Source organism: Plectropomus leopardus, chromosome 22 (genome assembly GCF_026936395.1).
Source record: "Plectropomus leopardus strain MGB_pleo_1.0 chromosome 22, ASM2693639v1, whole genome shotgun sequence".
Classification (NCBI taxonomy): Eukaryota; Metazoa; Chordata; class Actinopteri; order Perciformes; family Serranidae; genus Plectropomus; species Plectropomus leopardus.
The window spans coordinates 17,175,723-17,198,611 of NC_142197.1; the positions used below are offsets into that span (position 1 = coordinate 17,175,723).

The 22,889-nt window shown below is 38.8% G+C and overlaps 2 protein-coding genes across 4 annotated transcripts in view; one reads left to right on the top strand and one right to left on the bottom strand.

Moving 5' to 3' along the window:
* Window positions 1-13,653, bottom strand: part of cerk (ceramide kinase) — a 52,344-nt gene extending 38,691 nt beyond the window's left edge. The window contains exon 1 of the mRNA XM_042511662.2: window positions 13,236-13,653. Within this exon, the coding sequence (XP_042367596.2) occupies window positions 13,236-13,404 (169 nt within the window). The 5' untranslated portion in view covers window positions 13,405-13,653. The remainder of the gene's footprint in view (window positions 1-13,235) is intronic.
* A 2,695-nt stretch (window positions 13,654-16,348) lies between these two features.
* tbc1d22a (TBC1 domain family, member 22a) overlaps window positions 16,349-22,889 on the top strand; it is a 161,139-nt gene continuing 154,598 nt past the window's right edge. For 2 of the 3 annotated variants that reach the window (XM_042511041.2, XM_042511040.2), the window contains exons 1-4: window positions 16,352-16,598; window positions 17,076-17,132; window positions 19,301-19,484; window positions 21,001-21,250. In XM_042511041.2, coding sequence (XP_042366975.1) covers window positions 16,537-16,598; window positions 17,076-17,132; window positions 19,301-19,484; window positions 21,001-21,250 — 553 coding nt within the window. In that variant the 5' untranslated portion in view covers window positions 16,352-16,536. Of the gene's footprint in view, window positions 16,599-17,075; window positions 17,133-19,300; window positions 19,485-21,000; window positions 21,251-22,889 lie in introns of all 3 variants that reach the window. The other variant, XM_088072619.1, reaches the window with a different exon arrangement.

The following is a 22,889-nucleotide window of genomic DNA, read 5'->3' on the forward strand; positions in this document are numbered from 1 at the left end:
ATTAGTATTTACTAACCATTAACTGCTACAGCTTTTTGGGGCTCTATGCAAAATTCAAAAATTGCCTTCATGGTTCTCAACATGGAGGTGGCTGAGCCTGCAGCAAGCAGCTAACAGTGCTAACTCCATTACCAGTGCTAAACAATGTCAACAGTGCTGACAGAACTAACAGTATTAGCTGGGGGGGAAGCTGAGGATGGGCACTACTTTTTTGTGAGAACTTCAGCCAAGTTCCACCTGTAACTAAGTACTATAAGTGCGGTGCAAAGTGGCGGCAAAGAGCCAGCCAGTGGGATACAAACATTCACCAACATGCTAGTGAGTAGCGTTGTAACGATTCACTCAACTCACGTTTTGATACGATTCACGATACTGGTTTCACAATACAATTTTATCACTTTTTTTTAATACAAAATGCGATTACAGAAGAACTAAGATTGAATTATTCCTGAGTGTAGGCTTAATAGTTAACAGGGGCTGACACACACACACACACACACACACACACACACACACACACACACACACACACACACACACACACACACACACACACAGGAAATACACACATGCACAAGCATTGGAGAGATGCCAGACTGATGGGCTGCTACACAGTCAGGGGGTTCAGTGCCTTGTCAGCTGGCACCTTTCCAGCTACCAGTCTGCACTTCATAACATGGTCCAAGCTGAACTTGAACCAGGCACCCTGCAGTTTTCAAGCCAAGCCCCTACAGACTGAGCTACTGCCTCCCTGAAACATTAGTTTGGAGTTACCAGAAGTCTTATTTCACCTTTTTTTGTAACATATATGTCCAGTCCCTTTGCCAGATATGTACTCAAGTGGTCCATCCAAACTGATACTGGAAATGGCAAACAAGCTCTATGTAGTCTAACAAGCAGGATTAGCAACTGTTAGCTAATTACTGAATGTACATAATAGTATAGAATTATAGTATAACATAACAGTATAATAATATTAATAACAGTGAATCCTTACACTACTCGTACCAAAAAGAAACGTCAGTAGTTTTGCTGTTTTAGCCTTATTTGGTCTGGTGTAGGTTGAACCAGTAGCCTAGCTTATGGAGGCTAAAGTGTGTTAATGTTAGCATATCTGCCAGTTACACAGGCCATAGTTTTATCATCTACACTTGTGCTTTTCCTACTGTGACATGTCACAGTGTCCTCTGTGAAAGAGTGCATACAATTATTAACAATGACATTTAGCTGAGTATGTCACACTGTCAGGTATTGCTTATTTAAAGACTTAAGGGAGTATCTTAAACAAACAGATCATTGAGGAAGTTTCTTTTTTGAGCTGTTGATTTAAGCTGACCTTTAAAAACACGTGCATGCATGAGAGTGTGGAAAGTAAAACAACAGGGAGAGAGCTGAGACTCAAATGTACAGCTGCTGTTTTTTATCTGTTGTGCAGCATGTTATAATGATAGTTTGTCTTATGTGCTGACAAAACTGACATGGTGTATGGAGGATGATGTTCTGGTGTCAGAAATCATTTTATTGAAGCATACAAAGATGGAAAAGCAGATTATCTTTGTTAAAATGTTGCATGTTCATAGTGACAACTACTGTACAGTGGGGATGACCCCAATAGTACAAAAACTGTATTAGATTTGAGTTAATTTAACATGAAATCTTGCATTTGCTGTTTGTTTCATAGCCGAGCATTAAACTTGTACCCGATTTGTGCCAAAACATTCAGTGGAATATTTTAGAATATCTTATCTCGTATCTTGCACATTTACATGTTTGTTATCTTGAGCTCCCTGGTTTATGGTGAAATCCAAAAAATGAAAAATGTATGAAATCTTTTCTCTGCGTTAGCCTGGTGGGCAAATCAACTTCTGTCAAAGACAAAAAGCTAACATTCATCATTGCCTCTCTCTCTCTCTCTCTCTCTCTCTCTATCTATCTACTCAGGCTGGTCTTTTGAACAACTTTGTCAAATTAGCCCACGAAACAAGAATGAGCCAACAATCCCAGTGAACTGTGATAAGGAAGGAACTGGAAACAATAGCTGACATTCCCACATTCTAACACTGCTCCAATAACCCCGACACACAAACACTCACAGAGGCACAAACACACACAGTCAAGAACACAATAATCCCATCGCCACACACACAGAAGACATGCCCGCACACAAATTCCCTACTTTTTAGCTCAGTGCAGTCCCTAAGCTACATGCTAAGCCCTCGGCCATACAAGGCAGATCCTCTCTGCTCTGCTCTGACATACTTTTCTTTGTGCTTGAAAAGAATCTCAGCACTGGTAGTCAGCCAATATGTGCTGCCTATTCATACCACAGGGCTCAGTGTGTTGCTGTGAGCTGAAAGAGTCTGATACCTGCAAAAAGTCAGCTTTTTAGGGACTAGGTGAAAACTTGCTCTGCACTTGAAAGACAGCATTCAAATGTTTGTTTTGTTGCTGCAAAGCTAAGCTGGTAGCAAAGGACACAATTCATGGCAACCCAGCCACGACATAATTCCTGCTTCAGCCAGTGGTATGGACTTGAGTCACATGACTTGAATTTGAGTCCGTTTTGAGTCGCAAAATTCCATGACTTTAGACTTGACTCGACAGTATGCCGTTTAAAGGTGCACCACCATTCAATTTATTTCATTTCAATTTTTGAATCATCTAACATTAACGCTATTAAATGAAAGGTGACACTTAATTCTCCAGATCCACTTTGTTTGAACCAATCTGACAGCATTCAGAACCATGAAGTTCTAATGTAATGTTACTGGTAACAAAGATACTTCTGTTCAAGTACAAAAACCATGTGGTGGTCAACAAAAACAAATCTGCAGTATGCAGTATGCTGTATACATAGGACTCAAAACTCAAACCTTTGGCTTGACCTCTAATTCTTGAATTAAGTGTTAAGACTTGAGACTTACTTATGACTTCCAAAACAATAGCTCCTTTACAGAGATCACACTACAGGACAGCTACAAAGTCCCTTCTTTGTTCTGCCTTTGAATTTTTACACAGAACCAAACAACAGTGGCATAATGTGATTTTAGACAGCATGCTGGCATCATGGAAGCAAAAGAGGCATGATGATGAATAGCATAGACCTCTATTGTGACATATAACATACATGTCGACAGCACTTTATGAACAATAACAGTCACATAATATGGCAATCACATATTTACTGTCTCTGGTAAATGGAGGCAGATTGTCCTCTGCTTGGATGGTAAGGAGCTACCATATCTCACTGTTATCATAATTTTTTTAGCCACTGTTTTTCTTTTTGAGTCAGCTGCTTTTAAAATCTCCCGTAGTGGGTCCCACCTCTGGCTTCAGCTATCAGGAACTCTAAATAACAAACTCAGATGTGACAGTTAAGGGTAAGAGGCCCAAACACCTCCAAATAATTTGTCATTTGGAGCGCAACCTAAATATACAGAAAATCAAACATTTTTTCATGTGGCCATCCTGGTTGTTGCTGTCCAGTGTCTTGTAAGCCGATACAGACTGGGCTCCATCTGCAGCAGGACACTTAAATTACTAAAAATCATCAATCATCATTGACACCTCAACAATATTAAAGGCATAAGTAATTAAAATGAGTGTGACCTGGAGCGTGACGCTTTGTGTTTGTGTTACTGACTCATGATTCCTGGCAGAGCCCTCAGTAAACACTTGAGGCTGCCAGGTGATATTGTTCTCAGTGTTTTAATATAATGCCACAGAGTTTAAACCATGTGAGTCATGAAAAAAAAATCCACAAACTTTTCTTTCCTGATCTGCCAAAAGTATTGCTCATAAAGGATTGTTTGTCAATAAAATGTATAAAATAGTGAAACATGCTCTATGTGATTACCTAAAGCCCAAGGTGATGACTTTAAATTATCTATAAGCTAAACATGTAGCTAAGGCCAGCAGCTGGTTCGTTTATCTCAACTTGAAAAATGGAAACTAGGGGAAGCTGCTAGGCTATCCCTGTCCAAAAAGAAAAAAATATACCTACCAGGAAGTCCCTACAGTCCTTCACAAGGCCCCAAAAATGTAAAATGGTATTTTTTGAACTTTAGAGGAACTCAGAGTTTAATTTTGTTAGTTCTGGACAGAACCTGGCTTGCTGTTTCCCCTTTCCAGAAAGAAAATAAGCATATTTTCCAAATGTCAACAACAAACAACCTGTGAAGTTTCAGTTCAGGCTTCAGGTTCCCCACATGAGAGGTTCAACTCGACTGCCATGGAAGAAAAGCCAAGTTCAAAGAGACAATCACATGGGATCAGAACAAGGAGCAGCGTACAGATTAATTCCCTAACCCTGGCATGGCCAACTATCAATGTGCAAGACGGGGAATGGACCTCAAATTCTGGCAGTGGCACTGCGTTGCGTTGCCCAGAGTGTGAATGTAATCCCTAACTCTGGCATTGTGAGTGCCTTTCTCTAGTGAGCCAGAAACATCCGAGTCCTCAGGGCCCAGTGCGACTGGTTTCCATTCTAACCACATGAGATGGATTAACACCTGCGATGCACTGGTGTAATCTGTTAAAGGGCCAGGACAATCTGTGAATTTGTACTGCATATTATTGTATCCAACCTTTTTGGCTTGTGAGACTTGAAAATGAGGTTGCATGTGTCTACATTTTGTGATGAGGAAAAAAGGATACTCTTGCAACTAAATGCTACAGGCGATAATGCAAGCATGAGCAATCCGAAGCCTCTGTTATGAATGAATCATCCAGGTGCAGCATTTGGGAGAGCCTGCCTATGACACACAGCACTGACTCGTGAAGTAGTTCGTTTAAGTATGTGATATTATGAGAAGAACACAGGCATAAGGTTTAAAATCAGTGAAGTGGCCCTTTTACTACCTAGAGGGCTAAAACTCCCGCGGTACTAAATGAGGATTGAGAGCCACTGTTGTTGGCAATAATAGTATCCTGTAATGACGGAACAAGGAAGATCTTTTAGTTAATGTAATGGAGCTGAGGAGGTCAGTTAAATGCAAATCTTTAATCACGGCTATTCCTTTGAAATAGCTTTTGCCCTTTTAAATGCTTGTGTGACCGGGCCTTTATGGGTTCAAGCCAGAACCACCGCTGCTGGCAGTTGGTCTATATTTCCTTTGTCAATTAACTAGAAATATATATATGCCTCCGCCAAGCAGTTAAGTTGCATTTTACATCCATGTCTGTCCAGACTTATATGGAGCAATAGCAATAAAAATGCTTAAAATATGGATATTGCTGCAAAGAAGCTACACATTCTAAAACATGGATGCATTACACTCATCTTCCCCCAGCAGCAGAGATAATCTAGACAGTCAGCACGGTTTGAGGTGGACACCCAAGATTAAGTGTCGCCAGTTTGGTATCTGACCAGTTGTCTCCCTTCTGTTCCTGAGATATGATGCTGAAAAATGGCTGGAAAAGTGTTTTTGCAGAACATAATGATGTATAAGTGATGGTTACCTTTGACCTTTTGGATATAAATGCTAATCATTTTATCCTATTAAACATTTCTGTGAAATTTTGTCAAAGTTAACATGAATTCTTGAGCTATGGTGAAAAACATGTTTAGTGAGGTCACAGTGACCTTTGACCACCAACATCTCATTCATTCATCCTTGACTCTAGAGGACATAAGAATGGGACACACTTGAGGTCTAATTTGGCCCACAATAGGGTGCTCATGATGTTAAATTGATTCGCATTGCGATTTTTAAAAATTTTATTCTATTGTATTATTTTTGTAATCTGAATGTAAATAACCAGAGTGCTTACAAAACATCGAAACAGAGCTTGTTTTTTTTTTGAAAAAAAAAAAAAAAAAAAAGGGCCATGGAGGGATCCCCCAGACCACCCAACAGAGGGCTGGGCTAAGCCCTGAATGTCCTCAAATCCTAGAAACGCCCCTGCTTTATGTACCTGACCTGTGCAGGGCTGCTCGTCTGGATGTGCCTCTTGGCAAAGTCAAGTGAGGACAGCAAACAATGATGAAAACAGGCAACTAATTTATTATATATAACCATCTGTTTATTAACTGGCCCTTGGCCTCCTGTCCTTTTGCAAAAGCAGCAAAGCAAATTGGTGTGGGGGAGGTGATTTGGCAAAGGCCCTTCATGGGCGAGGGTTAGCATCTTTCCCCTGTGGCAATACAGTAGGTGAGTGACTTCAGTCAGAGTAAGTTAGACTAAATTGGTAGAGTCATTAGAGACTGTTTGTACCTTTATAGTGGATCAACAAGTGTCTAGATTAATGATCCTGCTCATCCTGCTTCCCTCTAACTATGTGGCGGCATCCAACCTGACAGGATTCCACTGAAAATACTGGTTCCTTGATGTGTCTCACATGGGTGTTGAGGTGACACAGGCATTCTCTCATCAGCCCAAAATGAGCAAGTATATGACAGATTTGGAGACAGTGTTTCAGGATCTGATTTTAACGCAGCATATATGCATTCATGCATGCGTGCACAAGAGATTCTGTGTTTGTGTATATGATATCTGTGACAGCAAAGAGCCTGGACTCACCTTAGTCCTCTGACAACAACAAGCTGTCATCATATTCATATTCTGCTGTTGTTCTCTGCACCCCTCCCTTTACACAGTGGATCAGTATGTAATCCCTTTATTGTTGCCGAGGTTTGGCACTGACAATGTGTTAGAGGACAAGCCAGAGCAAGCTTAAGGAAATGCGTGCGTTCGTAGGTGTTCCCACACTATTTATGTAGTGTTTGTGTCATTCCTGTTTTGCTTGTACATATTGCATTCCAAGTGGCATGCAACATGGGTGCAAGAGAGAGACAAAAATGTAACCAAGGGTGTGAAACTGATAAAACTGTTTATGTATTTGGCTGATGTAACCTAATATTTAAGCACTTTGGCTGCAGATGGATTTTCAAGTGTTGTACTGCAATATATCAAAAAATATGAGTTGTTATAAAACAAGTTGGATGTCCTAACATGGAGAGGAGGCACTTTATCACTCATCCACACAAACACATCATCATCCAGGCCATTGATTCATTGTGTAATTAGCTTTAGAAGTCTTACCTTTACCCCTATTGACCAAAGCCACAGGTAAATAAATACAATCAGTGTAATGAAAAGGCTTGAATTGCTGCCAGTAATGCAGTATGAACCACAGTTTACCCAGTCTCCAGCTGTTGTTTTCCTGGCAGCGTTTATTTCTCTGTATCTCTCTCCCTCCCTCTGCAGCAGTCTCTCAATGTACAGACAGGGCTGTGCATTGAGCGCCCGCTTTAGATTACAAAGCACAGATCTGCCTGGGTACACATGGCAGTGAGCTGTCAAACAAGACATGGATTTCTCCCAGGCACACTGGGTTTGTTAAGCCAAGGCTTAGGCAAACAGTTTGAGAAGCAAGGACAGCAAAGGTAGAAGGTATAACAGGAGTCACTAAGGGTGCGGTGGTACTGCTAGATCAGTACATATGCCAAAATGACCATTGACCAATGCTCGCTCATTGTCATGTTTTTAGACTTATAATATAAATGAACACCAGCAGCATGGCTCTTTGGCTATGTTTGTCAGTCTGTCTATCACTTTGGATCAGACAAAATCAGCAAAAGTTGGATAAATAGCCATAAAATGTGGTGCAGATTTTTATGGTTGCCAGTGCCTGAACCTTACTCTGTTGATCTGACCTTTTGACTAGTGTCACCAAAGGTCAGAATTTATCCAGTGAGATATTGTTACATCTCCTGCATGGATCGCCTTTAAGTTTTCTACAGACATTCATGATCCCCAGATGATGAATGTCAGAGACTTTTTGGACTTTTTTCATCTAATGCAAACATTGAGTTAACATGTGTTAACAGCTTTGGCAGCAGATTTTGGACACACTTGTTTGCACTGTGCAAACAGGAAGTTAGCATAAAAACAAATTCACGAAACAGATTGGGAAATGTAATACAACTCTATTTCCATATTTTTCTATGTGAAATGTTCGATGGCATGTTGCTATATTTAGCTTGTTAATACTGGTAGCATGCTAGTGGTGTAGCACAAAGAGTCCATATATTTTTTAACAAAATATTTCACAAAACTGACTTTTGTGTCTGTTCTGCTCTGTGCGCTCATTCTAAAAGACTGGATGGCAGCAAAAAATTCTGCCATTTTTTGCGGTGGTGTTTCAATCCATCTGCAAAAAGATGAATTTCCTTCCTGCAAAACTAAAGACCTTCCCATCAGCCTCAGCTGTACTGTGTTTAATGTTTTGCAAACATCAGCATGCTAATTAGAAAACAGTGCCATGCTAACACACAAAACTAAGATGTTGACAGTGGTGAATACCAAATATCAGTGCGTTAGCATTGTCTTTGCAAGCATGTCAGCAACTCATTTTAGCACTGCGTGCAAAGGCTAAGTACAGTCTCACAGACCTGCTAGCATGCATGTAGTTTTCTTTTTCTCTATTGTATACTTAACTTTTTAGACATCAGTTCCATGAGTACCTGATGAACACAATCAGAATGTTTTGTCTGGCTTCTTTACTTGCTACAAGTGGATTCATGGGATTTTATCACAGAGAAAATTCTGTATTGCTGATACCCTATTTAAGCCTGATTTCCAATACTTCCTGTATTGCTATAAGTGAATCCCTGACTGTAATGTGTTGGATCTGTATCCAGCTCTGCCATATGGGAAGCAAATATCTAAACCCTTCCTCCCTGGCCAAGAGAGATATGCAGGCTTAGGGGGCCTGAGGAAGTACTACCAGCTAAGCATAGTGATTTGGGGGAAAGGCAAGATGCTCTGTAAAGCATATGCCATGATTTAGTCAAGATTTTCCACCAAGATGTGCGCATGCATTGTATAAGAGTAGAGACTCAGTCATTATGTGGAGACAGCATTTACTCTAGGCTCAGAGGCCATCTCAGTGATTGGATTTTGTTTGTGTGTCTGACAGGGAGTCTGTGTGTAAACCACGCATTCCTGGTTGGGATACCCTGCCTCGTTCTCTACTCAGCACGTCTGAGTGACGGACGCTCTGATTTGACCAAATCCACTTAAGTGTCAGGAGTTAACATCCACTAATGTTGTCTGAACCAGAGCAACGAGACCAGAGTGGTGTTTACCGCTCATATCAATTCCCTCTTGGCATTGATGGCACTTGTGTGTCAGGATGATGTTGTGTAGGGGGGTAATCGAAATTTTGGGCAGAAAAATGGAAAATACGAGTTGAACAGGACCTGTCAAATTTGCTTCACGCTGCATGATTTTCTGCCATCAGCTGGGATTAGTGTTTTCTGTCTTCTCAGCGCTGCAGCACATTCACAGATTTCTCTTGACTCCTAAATGTTACTAGATAGACAATGTTAAGGTCCCATATTATGCTCATTTTTAGGTTCATACTTGTATTTTGGGTTTGTACTTGAACATGTTTACATGCTTTAATGTTGAAAAAAACCCACAGTATGAGAAAAAATACGTTTTTTTTTCTCATACTGTGTTGCTAAATATACCTGTATTCACCCTATGTCTGGAACGCTCCGTTTTAGCATCTGTCTCTTTAAGACCCCCTTCTGAAAAAAGACAGGTCTGCTCTGATTGGTCAGGGCTTCCAGGTCTTCCATATCTGTGCTCTTGGTGTCTCTGCACACTCATTGTGGCCAGGAAACGACTGTAAGAGCACTGTAGCTGCAGTTCCATCCTTTTTATAGTGTAGTTGTGACATCACAACTTTGTGCATTTCTCTATAAATTGAGTGTTTTGAGAAGTGGAGTGTATGTTGCAGGGGTGGCGAACTTTTTTTTTTAAAAATAGTTTGTGTGCCCCTTTGTATCATCTTGTGTCCCCTCTATAAATTCTGTTTTTTGCGGGTCCATGGACGCAGTGAAGGCGAAGCTCTACATGACTTCTTTTTTTCCTCAGCAGCAATTTGTGAGTAGCGGGTTGGATAATTGATTTATCGATCTGGTCAGAGCTGATCAGATCGATGAATGAGAGAAGCAGATGCTGAAGAGGCAAGTAAATGCACATTTTAAGACCTAGGAGAATGTGTTAAGTTTCACTTTCAATGGACCTGCATTCTACTGCTCCATCTGTGCCCTGAGTACGCCCTGTGCTTTGAGAGTGCAGTGCAGTGAATAAAAATAATAATATATTTCAACAGCATTTCTAATGAATAGGCTAGCTCCAAAAACCGAAAATCTATTTGTGGCTGCAGATGCTTTAATTGTGGCAGGCTGCCACAAATAAATTAATGTGTTGGAAACCCTGACCTATACCTGCTTCATAACAAAAGGCAGAGAAATCTGACTTTTTACAATATGGGACCTACAATGTTAACTAACATGTCAAATTCTCTCTATTATTCTTCTCCTGGTATCCCAGCTTCTTTCGTCACATTCCTCTAGATTTCATTTTAAATAAATTAAATTGCTAAACCATGTAAGTGACAAAAGAAAATAATACATTCTACTCCTGATTTACTTATTAATTTGCATTATTTCTGCAGTTTTTAGGGCGGATTGAGCTGCTGTCTGAAAACACTTTTACACTTTTAACAACCTTTTACGGCTTCAAAAGTCGGTAAAATACAGAGGAAGAAATGGCACAGAGAGGAATTTGTGGAATGCATGTGCAGACCATGATGTAATTCAGCAACATGTTAAACGCTTGAGGTCCAGAAATAGAGCATTGCTATGTTTGTGTTGGTGAAAAGAAAAGAAAAAGGGAAAAATTACAGTCACCACAGCTCACGTCTCTATCATAGTCACTTATTAACTAGATTGTATTATGGTTAACACACTCCACACACAGACTGCATGTATAAAAATAAACATAATACGTCATTTTTGCTTGCTTACACACATAAAGTCATTTGATTTTGTCATCAAGATGTGACTCTATGGTGTTTAACATTTGACTTACTAAATATTTTTCACTGGCAAAGTCTCCTTGTTTGACTCTTAACTCCAGGGTCAACAGACCTGCTCTTGTCACAGCGATCATCGCTGGGCTGGATTTTGGTGTAGCTGTGTTGAACATTGACTCAATAAATGCAAGTCTTTATGGCAGGTTATTATAGGGCGCTTGATACCACTTTGAAGAAGGTCAATGGCCAGGTTTAAACTGAAGTGCACAGTGCCAGCTGTAATAACTCCACTTGATATGGTAGCCTACAGTGATTGCAGACCAGGGAACTCATTTAGATGAACAAACATTAGCCTCGGGAGATTATAGGGACATGTGAATTAAGTCAAAGTTTTCTGATGCAAAAGACAGAAAGGGACAAAATGTGGAGCGCTGGTGGACAACCACGGTTTTACAGAAAGGACAATGATGGTACAGAGCCTCAATTTCATAACTACATATTTGACTCTAATCTATAGCGCTATTTATCAATCTGTTTTGGTGTGAGTTGCTGAGTGTTGGAGATATTGGCTGTAGAGATGTCTGCCTTCTCTCCAATGTAATGGAACAAGATGGCACTTGGCTTGTGGTGCTCAAAGCACCAAAAAAAAAAAAAAAAGAAAACATTTGATAAACTCAACAGCAATGTCTCCTTTCCATAAATCATGACCCGGAAACATGAAGGAACTATTTTCTTTATACCAAACACACTAACCTTATCACTGCACAAAAGGGGTGCATCCGCTACTAGCTCACCTTGCATGACTGAGCTAGCTACATTACAGCTCAGCTGAGGAGGACGCCATTAATATTACATCTTGTGCTGTAACAGGAATGAACCTCTCGCCCATGAGTAGATGCATAGTTCCTTCTGCATAGTGAAAAGGTTGGTTTACGGTTGGCTTATTCATGCAGTTTAGAAGGAGGGCAAATTCAGATTATTCTACTTGCTTTCAATAAACATTTGCACAGGGAGATTTTTGGTAAATAATCATTAGTAATGTGGATATAATGACTGAGTAAAGACAAATAATAGAAGCGCTAGAACAGTCTGGTATGTTCAGAAAATTACATAACTTTATTGTAATACAGCCTTTAAAAAAAGGGAAAAGACAAAAGTTACGATATAACATTATCTAAAATATTAGATCATATCTTGTTTCATATCACCAGTTATGGAATGTAAGTATAAATACTGAAGTACTATTTTACAACTTTTATATTTTTTACTACACTACTTACTTTATATACTATTCTACTTTTCTTGAGTGTTGACTTATTTTGCATTTATCAATAGTTTCGTTGCAGATTCAGATTATTGATACAAAAACAAGCAACATATAAGTTCCGATGTATTATGGGGTAAAGGGCAAATTTATTTGATCCCTTGGTGAAATTCACCAGTAGTCAATGTTACAAATCCGCCTCACCTTTCCAAGCTTATAGTGATGTTCACATTAATTAATCAATAATTATATTTCAACTATACAGCACTTTATGTAATATTCTGAAATGAGCAACTCTACATCATGAGTACTTTTACTTTTTATTCATTAACTATTATAAAATATTTTGAAGCTAATAGTTTTGTACTTTTCCTAAAAAAACATTGTGAATGCAGGACATTTACTTGTAACAAAGTATTTCTAACATTGCTACTTTTACTCATTAAGTAAGAGATCTGAACACTTCTTCCAGCACTGCATAGCATGATATCAGTATATAATATTTATAGCACATTGCCCAGCTGTAGCAGAAATTTGACCACTTTGTCCACTTATTTTCTTGCTTGGTTTGTTTTCGCTAAAAAGCTGACATTATGTGGAGGTTCTCAAAGCCCACTGAGACAGAAAGCCCATTTCATTGATGAGTTAATGCAAGCATGAATGAACTCCTTCCTGGAGAACATATTAACAGTCCTTCTAGTGTTTGCTTGTAAGAAACAAGAGCCTCCTAATTATCTCTGACTGAAAGCCATTATGTGAGCCCCCTGTTAGGGTACCACAGACTGTACAGACCCCAAACACAGCAGCTGTATAACCCCACTGTTGCTCCTTCAACATGTGCATGATACTGATATGGATTACAGAGGGGGACGACAGCTGCTTTTTTGAATGGGTGACAATGGTTAAAATGGATTACTGAACATTAGTTATTTTATTATTAATATACTCTTTTTTTTTTAAATACATTTGACCCTTTAGTGATTGTTTCATTTTTATTTTGTTAGTTATTCATCTATTATTAAAATGATAGTTTGTCTGTTCATATATTTCTTCAGTTTTAAAAACATGACTCAAAAGCCATTTTCTGTGTAATTATGAAAAAGCTATGAAACTCACTCTCTTTGCATGTCACACTTACCTGTGTCAGCACTGTTAGTGATGCCAGAGCTCCGCTTTCTGTTCCTCTCAGTTTCCTTCCACGCCAAAACACTGCGGCTCAGAGCAACTTCTACCTGTCTGTGCTTGACGAAAAGCCTCGAAGATAGTAATCTGCCTTGTTTTTCCATCGTGTCGCTCAGACGTGTCATTAGTTACGCTGTCGTCCGGTGATTCTCATCTCAACTTTGTTACGGCCCGCATAACAACACGCTGCTCGGCGTCTGGAGTGAGTGGAGTCAGACGGTCGGCCCGTGCTGTCAGAGGAAAGGGGACTCACACAAAGATCGTGTATACTGAGGATGGCTCACTCCGTAGTAAAAGTGAAACTGGCCTACTTTCTAAACTTGGCTGACCAGATCGAATTGACAGAACGTGTATTGCCTATATTTACAAAGCAGAGCAGGCTTATATCATGCAACTTATGTTGGCTTGAAAATAAAATTTATTTGTATTACTTTATTTGATGATTTTAATCAATTTGTGAAAGTTCCTAACAAGGATATAATTATATAGTTCAGGGGCGTTTCTAGGAGTGAGGATATTGGGGGCTTAGCCTGGATCTCCAGAGGGGGTGGGGGGTGGATTGATTGATTGACTGAGTGATTGATCAACAAGTCGTTTTTTATTTTTTATGCACTCTGGCAGCTTATTACTCTTAAACTTTTTTCCTTTACACAATACTTGTGCTTTTTATTTTAAAGATTTTTTAGTAGTTATTTATTTCAAAAAGAATACTTTACAACTGCTTTTATTAAAAATGTATTGACTAGAGTTGATAAAATAGTGAAATGTATACATTTATATCAGCAAGGGTGGAATATAGTGTAGTTACGTACATTTATTCTATTCCTGTTTTTTTAAAACATATGGCCTACCTATTTAGATCCTTGGCTATTTATAAAACATTTGGTGCTGACGCCTCAAACATCTATGCCAAACGCCACTGGTCCTATATATGAAATCTTAAAACCCAAGTGGTATCTAAGCTGTGTACTGCATAGGCCTAGATTTCGGAAAGGGAGTTGGCCTCCCACCCCAATAAGTATTGACATCCCTTTATTACTTTATACAAAAAAAAAATCTATGCCATTTTCACTAAGACTTCAAGTATTTTAACAAAAATAAACGTAAATGTTTAAACAAATCATGTCTGAAGAAGCAAGACAACTTTTTTCACCAGCACCATTCCCTTTACAGCATTCATGATGTTTGCAGTCCTGGGAAATCGGGAAAGAGTGAGAGCTCTTCCTTTCATGCTATCTTCTCCAGCCCTTTGGAACAAACACCACATCAGCACTTGCGTAAACACATAAGCTCTCTAATTCATGACTCAAAGCAGTCAGTGGCTTCCATCCTGTTCCGGACTGAAGAGTTGAATAATTACCTTAACCTCTCCTAACCTCCAGACAGTGATGAGGCAGACACTGGCATTAACAGAAATGATGACTAAACTGTGTTTGCCCTCCACAACATCCGTACCTCTGCTTTTAGCTGAGTGGAAGCTGCACTGAATTTAGGATGCAAATAATGCAACAATAAAGATCATGTTTCTCCACCTACAGTATTTGCCTTTGTTTTATGTGTGTATGACACAGAGTGAAATGGGATAAGAGGAAGTCCTCTGGATCTAACATTGAATTATGAGAACATCTCCATGTTCAGACCTCCATAGGTCAATAACATTTTGTGCATTATGCTCATGTGCAGGCTAGAAAATTTCTTAATATTTGAAAAAAAAGCTCTCTATTATGTCTGGAATGTAAAAAAAAATGAAAAGAAACTTTGAATCCCCATAATCTGGGCATAATTTTAGGACTAGAATCCAACTATGTACATAGGTACATGTGCATTTTAAAAAATCCTTTAAATGTTGCGTTTGTTGAGTTTGTAAGGGACTTGTCCCCAGTAAAGGAATTGTTCAAGACTACTAAGTAGGGGTAATAACTATAACAGAATAATTATGTGAACCACATCTGGTTGTGCTTTTGCAGATTTTTTCTGTGGTTCTGTGATTTCCATTCTATCTTGATCTAGTGAACTCGTTATATATTGATCTTGACACAATGATCTTTGTATTATATGATTTTGTATTGTTGAAAATAAAAAATCCTGAAGAGAAAACGGAAATACTATAGTCAAATATACTTTGTTACATTCCACCCCTGTTCTTCACACAGACCATAGTGGGCAAGGTGGAGCTGCTATAATCTTATTAGCTAGATTGATTGTGTATTGTTCTTTCACGTGAGTAATACTGCAAATTAGTTTCCACAGTTATCTTGCAGCCTGTTATAAAGGCCTTGTCCTGTATGCTCCCTCCCAACACTGAATACAAAACATCTATATAAACTGCTGTAGCTCTTTTAGTCTTCATTCACCAAAATAAATTATGACACTTTTCCTACATTGCTAAACAATCATTTTTCATTATTACTTGAATAAAGAAATAAAACAAAATATTAAAAACATGGAATTGTGTCTCCACTGTGCCTGAAAAAAAACTGGCCAATGGTTACAGTATTGTATCAAGAGACAAACACTTACCAGAATCTCTTTATAACAGAGCTACAGTACTCAAGAACAACATTGTAACTTTCATTATGATAACTATAGATATACTGATATTTATTTTGATGATCTTGTTCACAATCTCTCACACAGTGTGGGAGAAAGGAATCCCTTCATGATGCTTTTTGGTTAGTGACATAGCAATGAAAACCTGCAGTGGGTAGTAATCACTGCATTCATGAATACAAACAATGTATATTGAGGAAAAAATAATGTTTACTCTATAAACACATCTTTTGAGTCTGTTGCCTGAATAATAAAAATAATAATAATAATGTATGAATACAGTATTTAAACAATTCTATAGAAAAGCCAGTTTTACTAAACTATAAATGCATTATTTCATACTACACCTATGAACTGTGATGTAAATGGTAAGCATTTTTACTTTCCATTCCTGTGGTCCTGATGCTGATGGTCTTTTGATTGACACAGTTTTTTTTTTGTCAACAAAGCAAAGACAGTGGACCGTGACGTCGGCAGCTTCCCATGCCACCTAACAGCGGATCTCACTTGTGATTGGCTCACAGCAAGGAAGTGTCGGCACAGCCAATCACAGCTTCGCTTGCTTGCCGATTAGGCAGTATCAACATGGCAGCTTTCTGAGTTTTGGAGGAGGGTAGCTGGTGTAAATAAACACAAATTTCACGTTTTACAGATAACGACAGCGTCGGCGTGTTGTTCTTTAGGACTGGTTGGGCCACAGAGAGAAAATGTCGAATGACGGAAATAAAAAACAGTTCTGGAAAAGAAACGCAGCGAAGGTTCCTGGCAGGTGAGTGACGTGTTCCCTCCTGTTGGTTAGCTTAGCGTAGCTAGCCTCACTCCACTGACGCTGTACTGTTGAGCCTCTAACGCAACTTTGACTTTCACTGACGGACTTCTAATATTGCACAAAGTTTGTGAGTTTCAACACTTGTAACGTGCCAACGCCTGTCGTACATTAGTCCCGCGGACACAGTTTACGCCTACTGCTAGCTGGCTATGAGCTACGTTGCTAACAGTGGCTAACAGTTGAGCAATCTACCAAAACCGCAGTCACAGAGTTATAACTAATGACACAGCAACTGTTTTATTCCGAGGAGACGCTACGGTCTTACTGCAAATTAAAGTCGTTTTCAGACCACTTTTTCCAAAGTGTTATGGTTTTAACTGGCATTGATTTTGGGTAACAGGAAGCTAATAGAGCTAGCTTGACAGCCAGTTCTGAATTAGCTCATTCATTTACATTCTCTCTTCTTCACTTCTTCAGCATCCAGCATGTGTATGGCGCACAACATCCACCTTTCGACCCGCTCCTCCATGCTAAGTAAGTTAAATGTACCTCGTCATTGTAGGCAAAGATGTTACAGGAGTAGTCTTGACAGGTTTCATACTTTTGCTTATCAGCTTTTAAGGTGTTGTGCTGATGCTAACCTTCAGTTGCTATACAACTAGCAGAAGTGAACATGCTTGGCTCTCCTTTATGTTTGCTCCCAAATATGTTTTAAAAGCTGACACAGTGTATTTCTTCTACATGACACAATGGATGAAAATATCCTCCCTAATCATGGCACATTGGTTCTGACAAACAAACAGGTTTATACCGGTGATTATCAATTTAAAGAATTTTCTTCCTTTTTCAGTGGGGAGTGAATGTTTTGTTAGAAAGTTTAATATCGTCTTGATGACCAGCAGTTAACACCACCTCATAGAGGATTACCTAATAACTGAAATAAACTGTTAAAAATCTGAGTACATTAGCTCAAATCAGGACTTAATTCACTGGTTTGGAGTCCTTGTAGATTTTTTTCCCATCTCAGTCAACCCTTTGAAACCTGGATCAACATCAGTTTACTTGTTCTACATTCAGATGCTTTTCACAGGCATTTAAATCTGTAAAACATGAGAAAATTGGTTTGACTTCTTTTTTTCACCAGTTTCATGCTAGTTTTGGGTAATTTCTTGTTACCTCACTCATTGCCTCCTTTGCATGTATTTGTAAGAAATTAACTTTGGTCAGGTTTTAAAGGGTTAACCATGTGTGCCAGTATAGAGTGAGTATTTAGCAGAACACATTTAAACAACAAAACAACACAAAAAATCACAAAAGCGACTGCTACTGTGAAACATGTTATGCTGATAGTGTTTGTTTTGCCATTTGACAGCTGACACATCAGCCGTGACATCATAGAGTGGGACGTGGCCATAATTGCAAAATGCTTAAGTTATGTGTGTGAAATGGCACAATTTTTGTCTTGCAGTATAATTCTGGTAGAGTTTGTTTTCCACTCTTTGGCCTGTCCTCTTTTGCAGTGTCCGTAGATGTGCACCTACCAGTCTGTCAAGTTGTTTGATGGCTGGTTTGACAGCTTAAAGGACACAAGTCATGCTTTCATTTAGTCTTGATCTAATTTATTTGAAAAGTTTTTAATCATATCCAATACAAACGGATTATGTTACAATATTTGAAGATAAAAGACTTCAAATGGAAGTTGGAAGTTGTATCAGTATTTCAGGACTGCAGGGTGTCCAAAGAGGTCTGGGGTATGTGAAAATATGGAAATGAATGAATATTTGCTTACATTCATTAATAATAAACAGAGTGCAGGACTTAATAGTATTTTTTTAATGTCCAGCTTAAAAAATAACTTAAAAAGTAGAATTTTGAAATGAAAAGAGGAGAGAAAACATTTCCAATTAACTATCATCATTTACTACTGAATAGGAATTATTTTTAACTTTCAGACTTTTTTTAACTCACATGTATACACACACACACCGATAGAAAACCAGCCTTTTATTCCGCTAAAAAAAAAATCCTTTTATTTTCTCTGACTGATGTTTAATCATGTAGATTTCCACAGAGGGTTGAATTCAATTTGCTTGTTTTTTTCTCAGGTTGTATTATGTTCAGACTCTCTCTTTTCTTCTAAGTTATGATGGAAGTAAGCTAATATGGACAAGTCTCCCTCTTTATTATGGTAATCGTTGTCTTTGTAGGGAATCAGAGCATTCCCCCCGTTTCCCTCCCCCCACCTTCTTTCTCTGCATCGCGTGATAAGGAAAGGTTGACTTTAATTGAATTCTCTTTTTCTGCTGCATTTCTTGTTTCGGCTGAATGAAACGGTGTCCTTGCAGCACAAAGACAGCAACTCAGTGAAAATTTCTCTTTTGAACATGACCAGATTCAGTCTTGTAAGGTGTTAGAGACCTGCTTTTGATGCTAGTGCTTAAGATTAAGAGTTTGTTCTTTTATTTCTTTCCTCACCTGTCGGTGTGAAATGATTCACTTCTCGTGTCTGTCTTTTTACCCTTATCCTAAACGTTATTTACTTTATCTCCATCTCCTTTTCTCTCCTTTCCTGCCTATTGCCTTTTTTTCTTCTTTTCTACACCCTGACTCCCCACTCTCCCTCACCTTTTCACTGAAATTCTTTAATCTTATCCCTTCACCCTTATCTCCTCTGTTTTCACAACCCTGTCTTTGTCCTCCAGTTTGATTAAAGCCGGTAACAAGCCTCCTCCGGCCACGCCAGGCAAGCCCAAGAAGGCTACCACCTTCCAGGAGTTTGAGAGCATCACAAGTGACGCCTGGGATGTTGGGGACGATGACGACGAGTTGCTGGCCATGGCTGCACAGAACCTTAATATCGAAGTTGTCATGGAAACAGCCAATAAGGTGAACATCCAGATTCAGCGGCAATTAATACTGACACGTCTCTCTGCCACAGAGGCTTGGTCAAAGGAGAGATGCCCTCTTTCACACACCTTCCTGTTTGGCTTCAGTTACGAGAGAGAAGCGTGTTTTCCTCACAAGTAAATCTAACTTACAAAATGTCAGTAATGTTTTTTTTGGAAAGATTTAAAAGAAGTATAGGTGACTAAAAGTTCTGTGTTCATTGCATCACTGCTTCACTTTTAAGATGGGTATGTAGTATACACAAGGGCGGGGTTACTTAACTTGATTTGCTTAGGTGCTGCTTTTGCAAAATGACAGGAGGTCAGTGGCCAGCTAGTGAACAAATATTAACAATAGTTATTAGTATGTATGATAAATGAATTACCCGTCTTCAACCTTTTGACATTTGCTGTATGCATGGTTGTTTCTAGGATTTGAGGACATCCAGGGCACAGACCTCTGTTGGATCCTCCCCTGGCACTTTTATTTATAAACAGGCTCTATTTTGATATATTTTTAATGCACTCTGGCATCCCATTTACATTGAAAGTACAAAAAAGTCCCAGTGTAACACAGTTCATTTTCATTTTGAATTGGAAAATGGAGCCCCCTGGCACCATGTCATGGGCTAAATTTGGGCTGTGGGCCTTAAATTGAGCATCAGTGCATTAGGGATTAATATTAGTCCAGGAAATTAGACATTTTCTGTCCCAAGAACAGAAGCACACTATCCTGGGAATCCCAGGAAATTGACTTTGTTTTATTGTAACCTTAACTACAGTCAAAATGCACTGGTCATATTTGGAGCAGCACTAAATACACCAAGGAGAAATATGGATAAATCTACGAGTTCTAAACCTGACAGCTTTAGTATATTCTGTGGTAGTATTAATTATTATTAACCAGGGTTTCCAGCCACTCAATAGATTACCATTGTTTATTTTGGCTGGTGAGTGAAGCAAATGTGGAGGCACTTGCATATTTTTCCAGCATTTGGTTGGTGGCTGGTGCTGATTTTCAGCCTTAAACAAAGAGAGGCATACTGGATCCACACCCTTAAAATAATACATATATATATATATATATATGTATGTATGTATATATATATATATATATGTATGTATGTATGTCACTGCACCCTGAAGAAGGCGCAAGCTGATACGTGTTGGTGTATTTTTAATGTTTGTAGCCCTATGAATTAAATACCTTTTATGTTTTACAACCCATCCTGGGTGCCTGGACCTGAATCTTTTACACCCCGGGTTTTTGGTTGTAAGTTCCTGCCTTTTTTGAAGTATTCCCTTCCATGAGCACTGGTGGGTTGAGGGACACCAGAAGCACACCTGTTGTCTTCCTTGTTTATCTTAAGGAATTAATTAATGCACAGACTCAAGTTGGAGACTTACTTTTCAGAGAACTGCACACTTTTGTGATATTTTAGCTGGAGTTTAAAAGAGTTATCAGCAAAACCGATGGCTCACCAGTGACACACCATGTTTTTCTGTCAACTGAACAGGTCATTGAGAATCACAGCAAGCAGCAGGAGAGACAGAGGCAGGACGACACGACAGAGCTGGAACAGAGAGAAGAGGACACACAGGAGGAGGTGGCAGAGGACGAGGAGGAGGACGAGGAGGATGAGGAGGACAGGGTGGGGGAGGGAGACGTGACCAGCCCAGAGGTCTCGTTTGCCTCCCAGAGCAGCCCTTACGCTGATGGCCGCCTTGTAAAATCCCAGAGCGAAGCTCCAATTGGGTCACCTAAAGGTTAGTGAGCCCCATTGCTCAGTGTCCAAAAAGTTTTCTGGCTCACCTGCATATTAAAAGCGAGACTGCTTTTTTTTACTGCACCAGTGTCAGGGAATATTTTGAAAAGGCACACTAAAACCCCTCTATAACTGGAAGACAGCTCTCAACAGTCAACCCATAACTGCAGATATGTTTTTTCTTGTTCTGTTTGTGTATGTTCTTTTTACATTATTTTATTTTAGTCTAACTATAAACAGGGTTTTGGGCTGATGTATCCTACATAAATAAAGCAAGGCAGCTTTATTTGTATTGCATATTTCACACAACAATGCAATTCAGTGTGCTTAATAGAGCAATAAAATGTAAAACAATAAAGTATAGAGACAGTTAAAGAGTTAAAAGATATAAAATGCAAAATGTATTACTAAATTACTTACAATTAAAAAATTCAAACAGAAATCAGGAGGTGCAAAAATAAAAAAAAAAACAATTAAATAAGGGTTAAACGTAAAAACAGGAAATGCCACCATATTAACTTTTAATGCTACTCCATATATAGAATAGATTGAATAAACATTTAGGATTTTTATTAATCACTTTTAAAACTTAAACAAATCTGCATATTTTTTGTGTGTATTTATTCACTGTGGTCCCACAACTGGTTTGTGTCACACACTCAAATATGTTTCAGCAGAAGCATCCAGCATCCAAACAGCAGAGAAATGAGGAGAAAATATTTGGCAGATGTTATCACTCTGTAGAGCGGTGCTTCTGAAAGACTGCCAATGCTGTACTTTGAATGGACTCGTCTCTGTTTTGCTCAGTGTACAGTGGTGCTCAGCACTGACACAGTCTGAGAACATGAACATACAAAAACCTTCCTGACAATAACATTCAGATTTTTGATAAAAGATGGTGTTGCAAGTAAGTATTTATGGGTGCTTGTGGTAGACGACCCTGTTATCACCTTTCATAATCAAAATAAAAACAAAGGAAGAGAGCGATTACGCTGGAGGGTGCAGCAATTTTTCATAATAATCCCTGAGGCATCCGCATCTGCCTCTTCCTCTCTTACCCTCCTAATGCTTTTATATATAAGCATCAGATGACAGCAGTAAGAGGCACCTTACCTCCAACTCCTCTTCTGTTTGGGTCCATTTCCCATAAGCACCATGTTTAACCCTGTAGTACACAACTTTGTGTGTGTATTTTGACCAAAAACTATACATTTATGTATGTTTTTGGACCATTAACAATAAGCTTAATTTTTTTATAAACATCTATATATTTCACCTTTCAAAATTAAATGAGTTAAAACAAAAGCCTTACAAGATTCTTACTGACATAAAAAATAAAATTCTAAGACTTTCAAGTACGTCTTCAAGCTTTATTTTCTCATTTTTACTGAGAGCAAATCATTCAAAGTCTCATTTTTATTAAACAAATGTAAATGATTTGATAAATGTCTTTCTTTTTAGTGAAGGGTTACTTAACACACAGTGTGAAGAAAAGAAAAAAAAACATCTTTAAAATAGAACTATCGGAGAGCAGTGCAAGGAAACGATGCCACTTCTGCTTTCAGTTTTCAGTGGAGCGAGTACTTTGACGCACACTGAGGAGAGTCCAACAGACATTTTGCCAGAATTTTTAGAGAAGA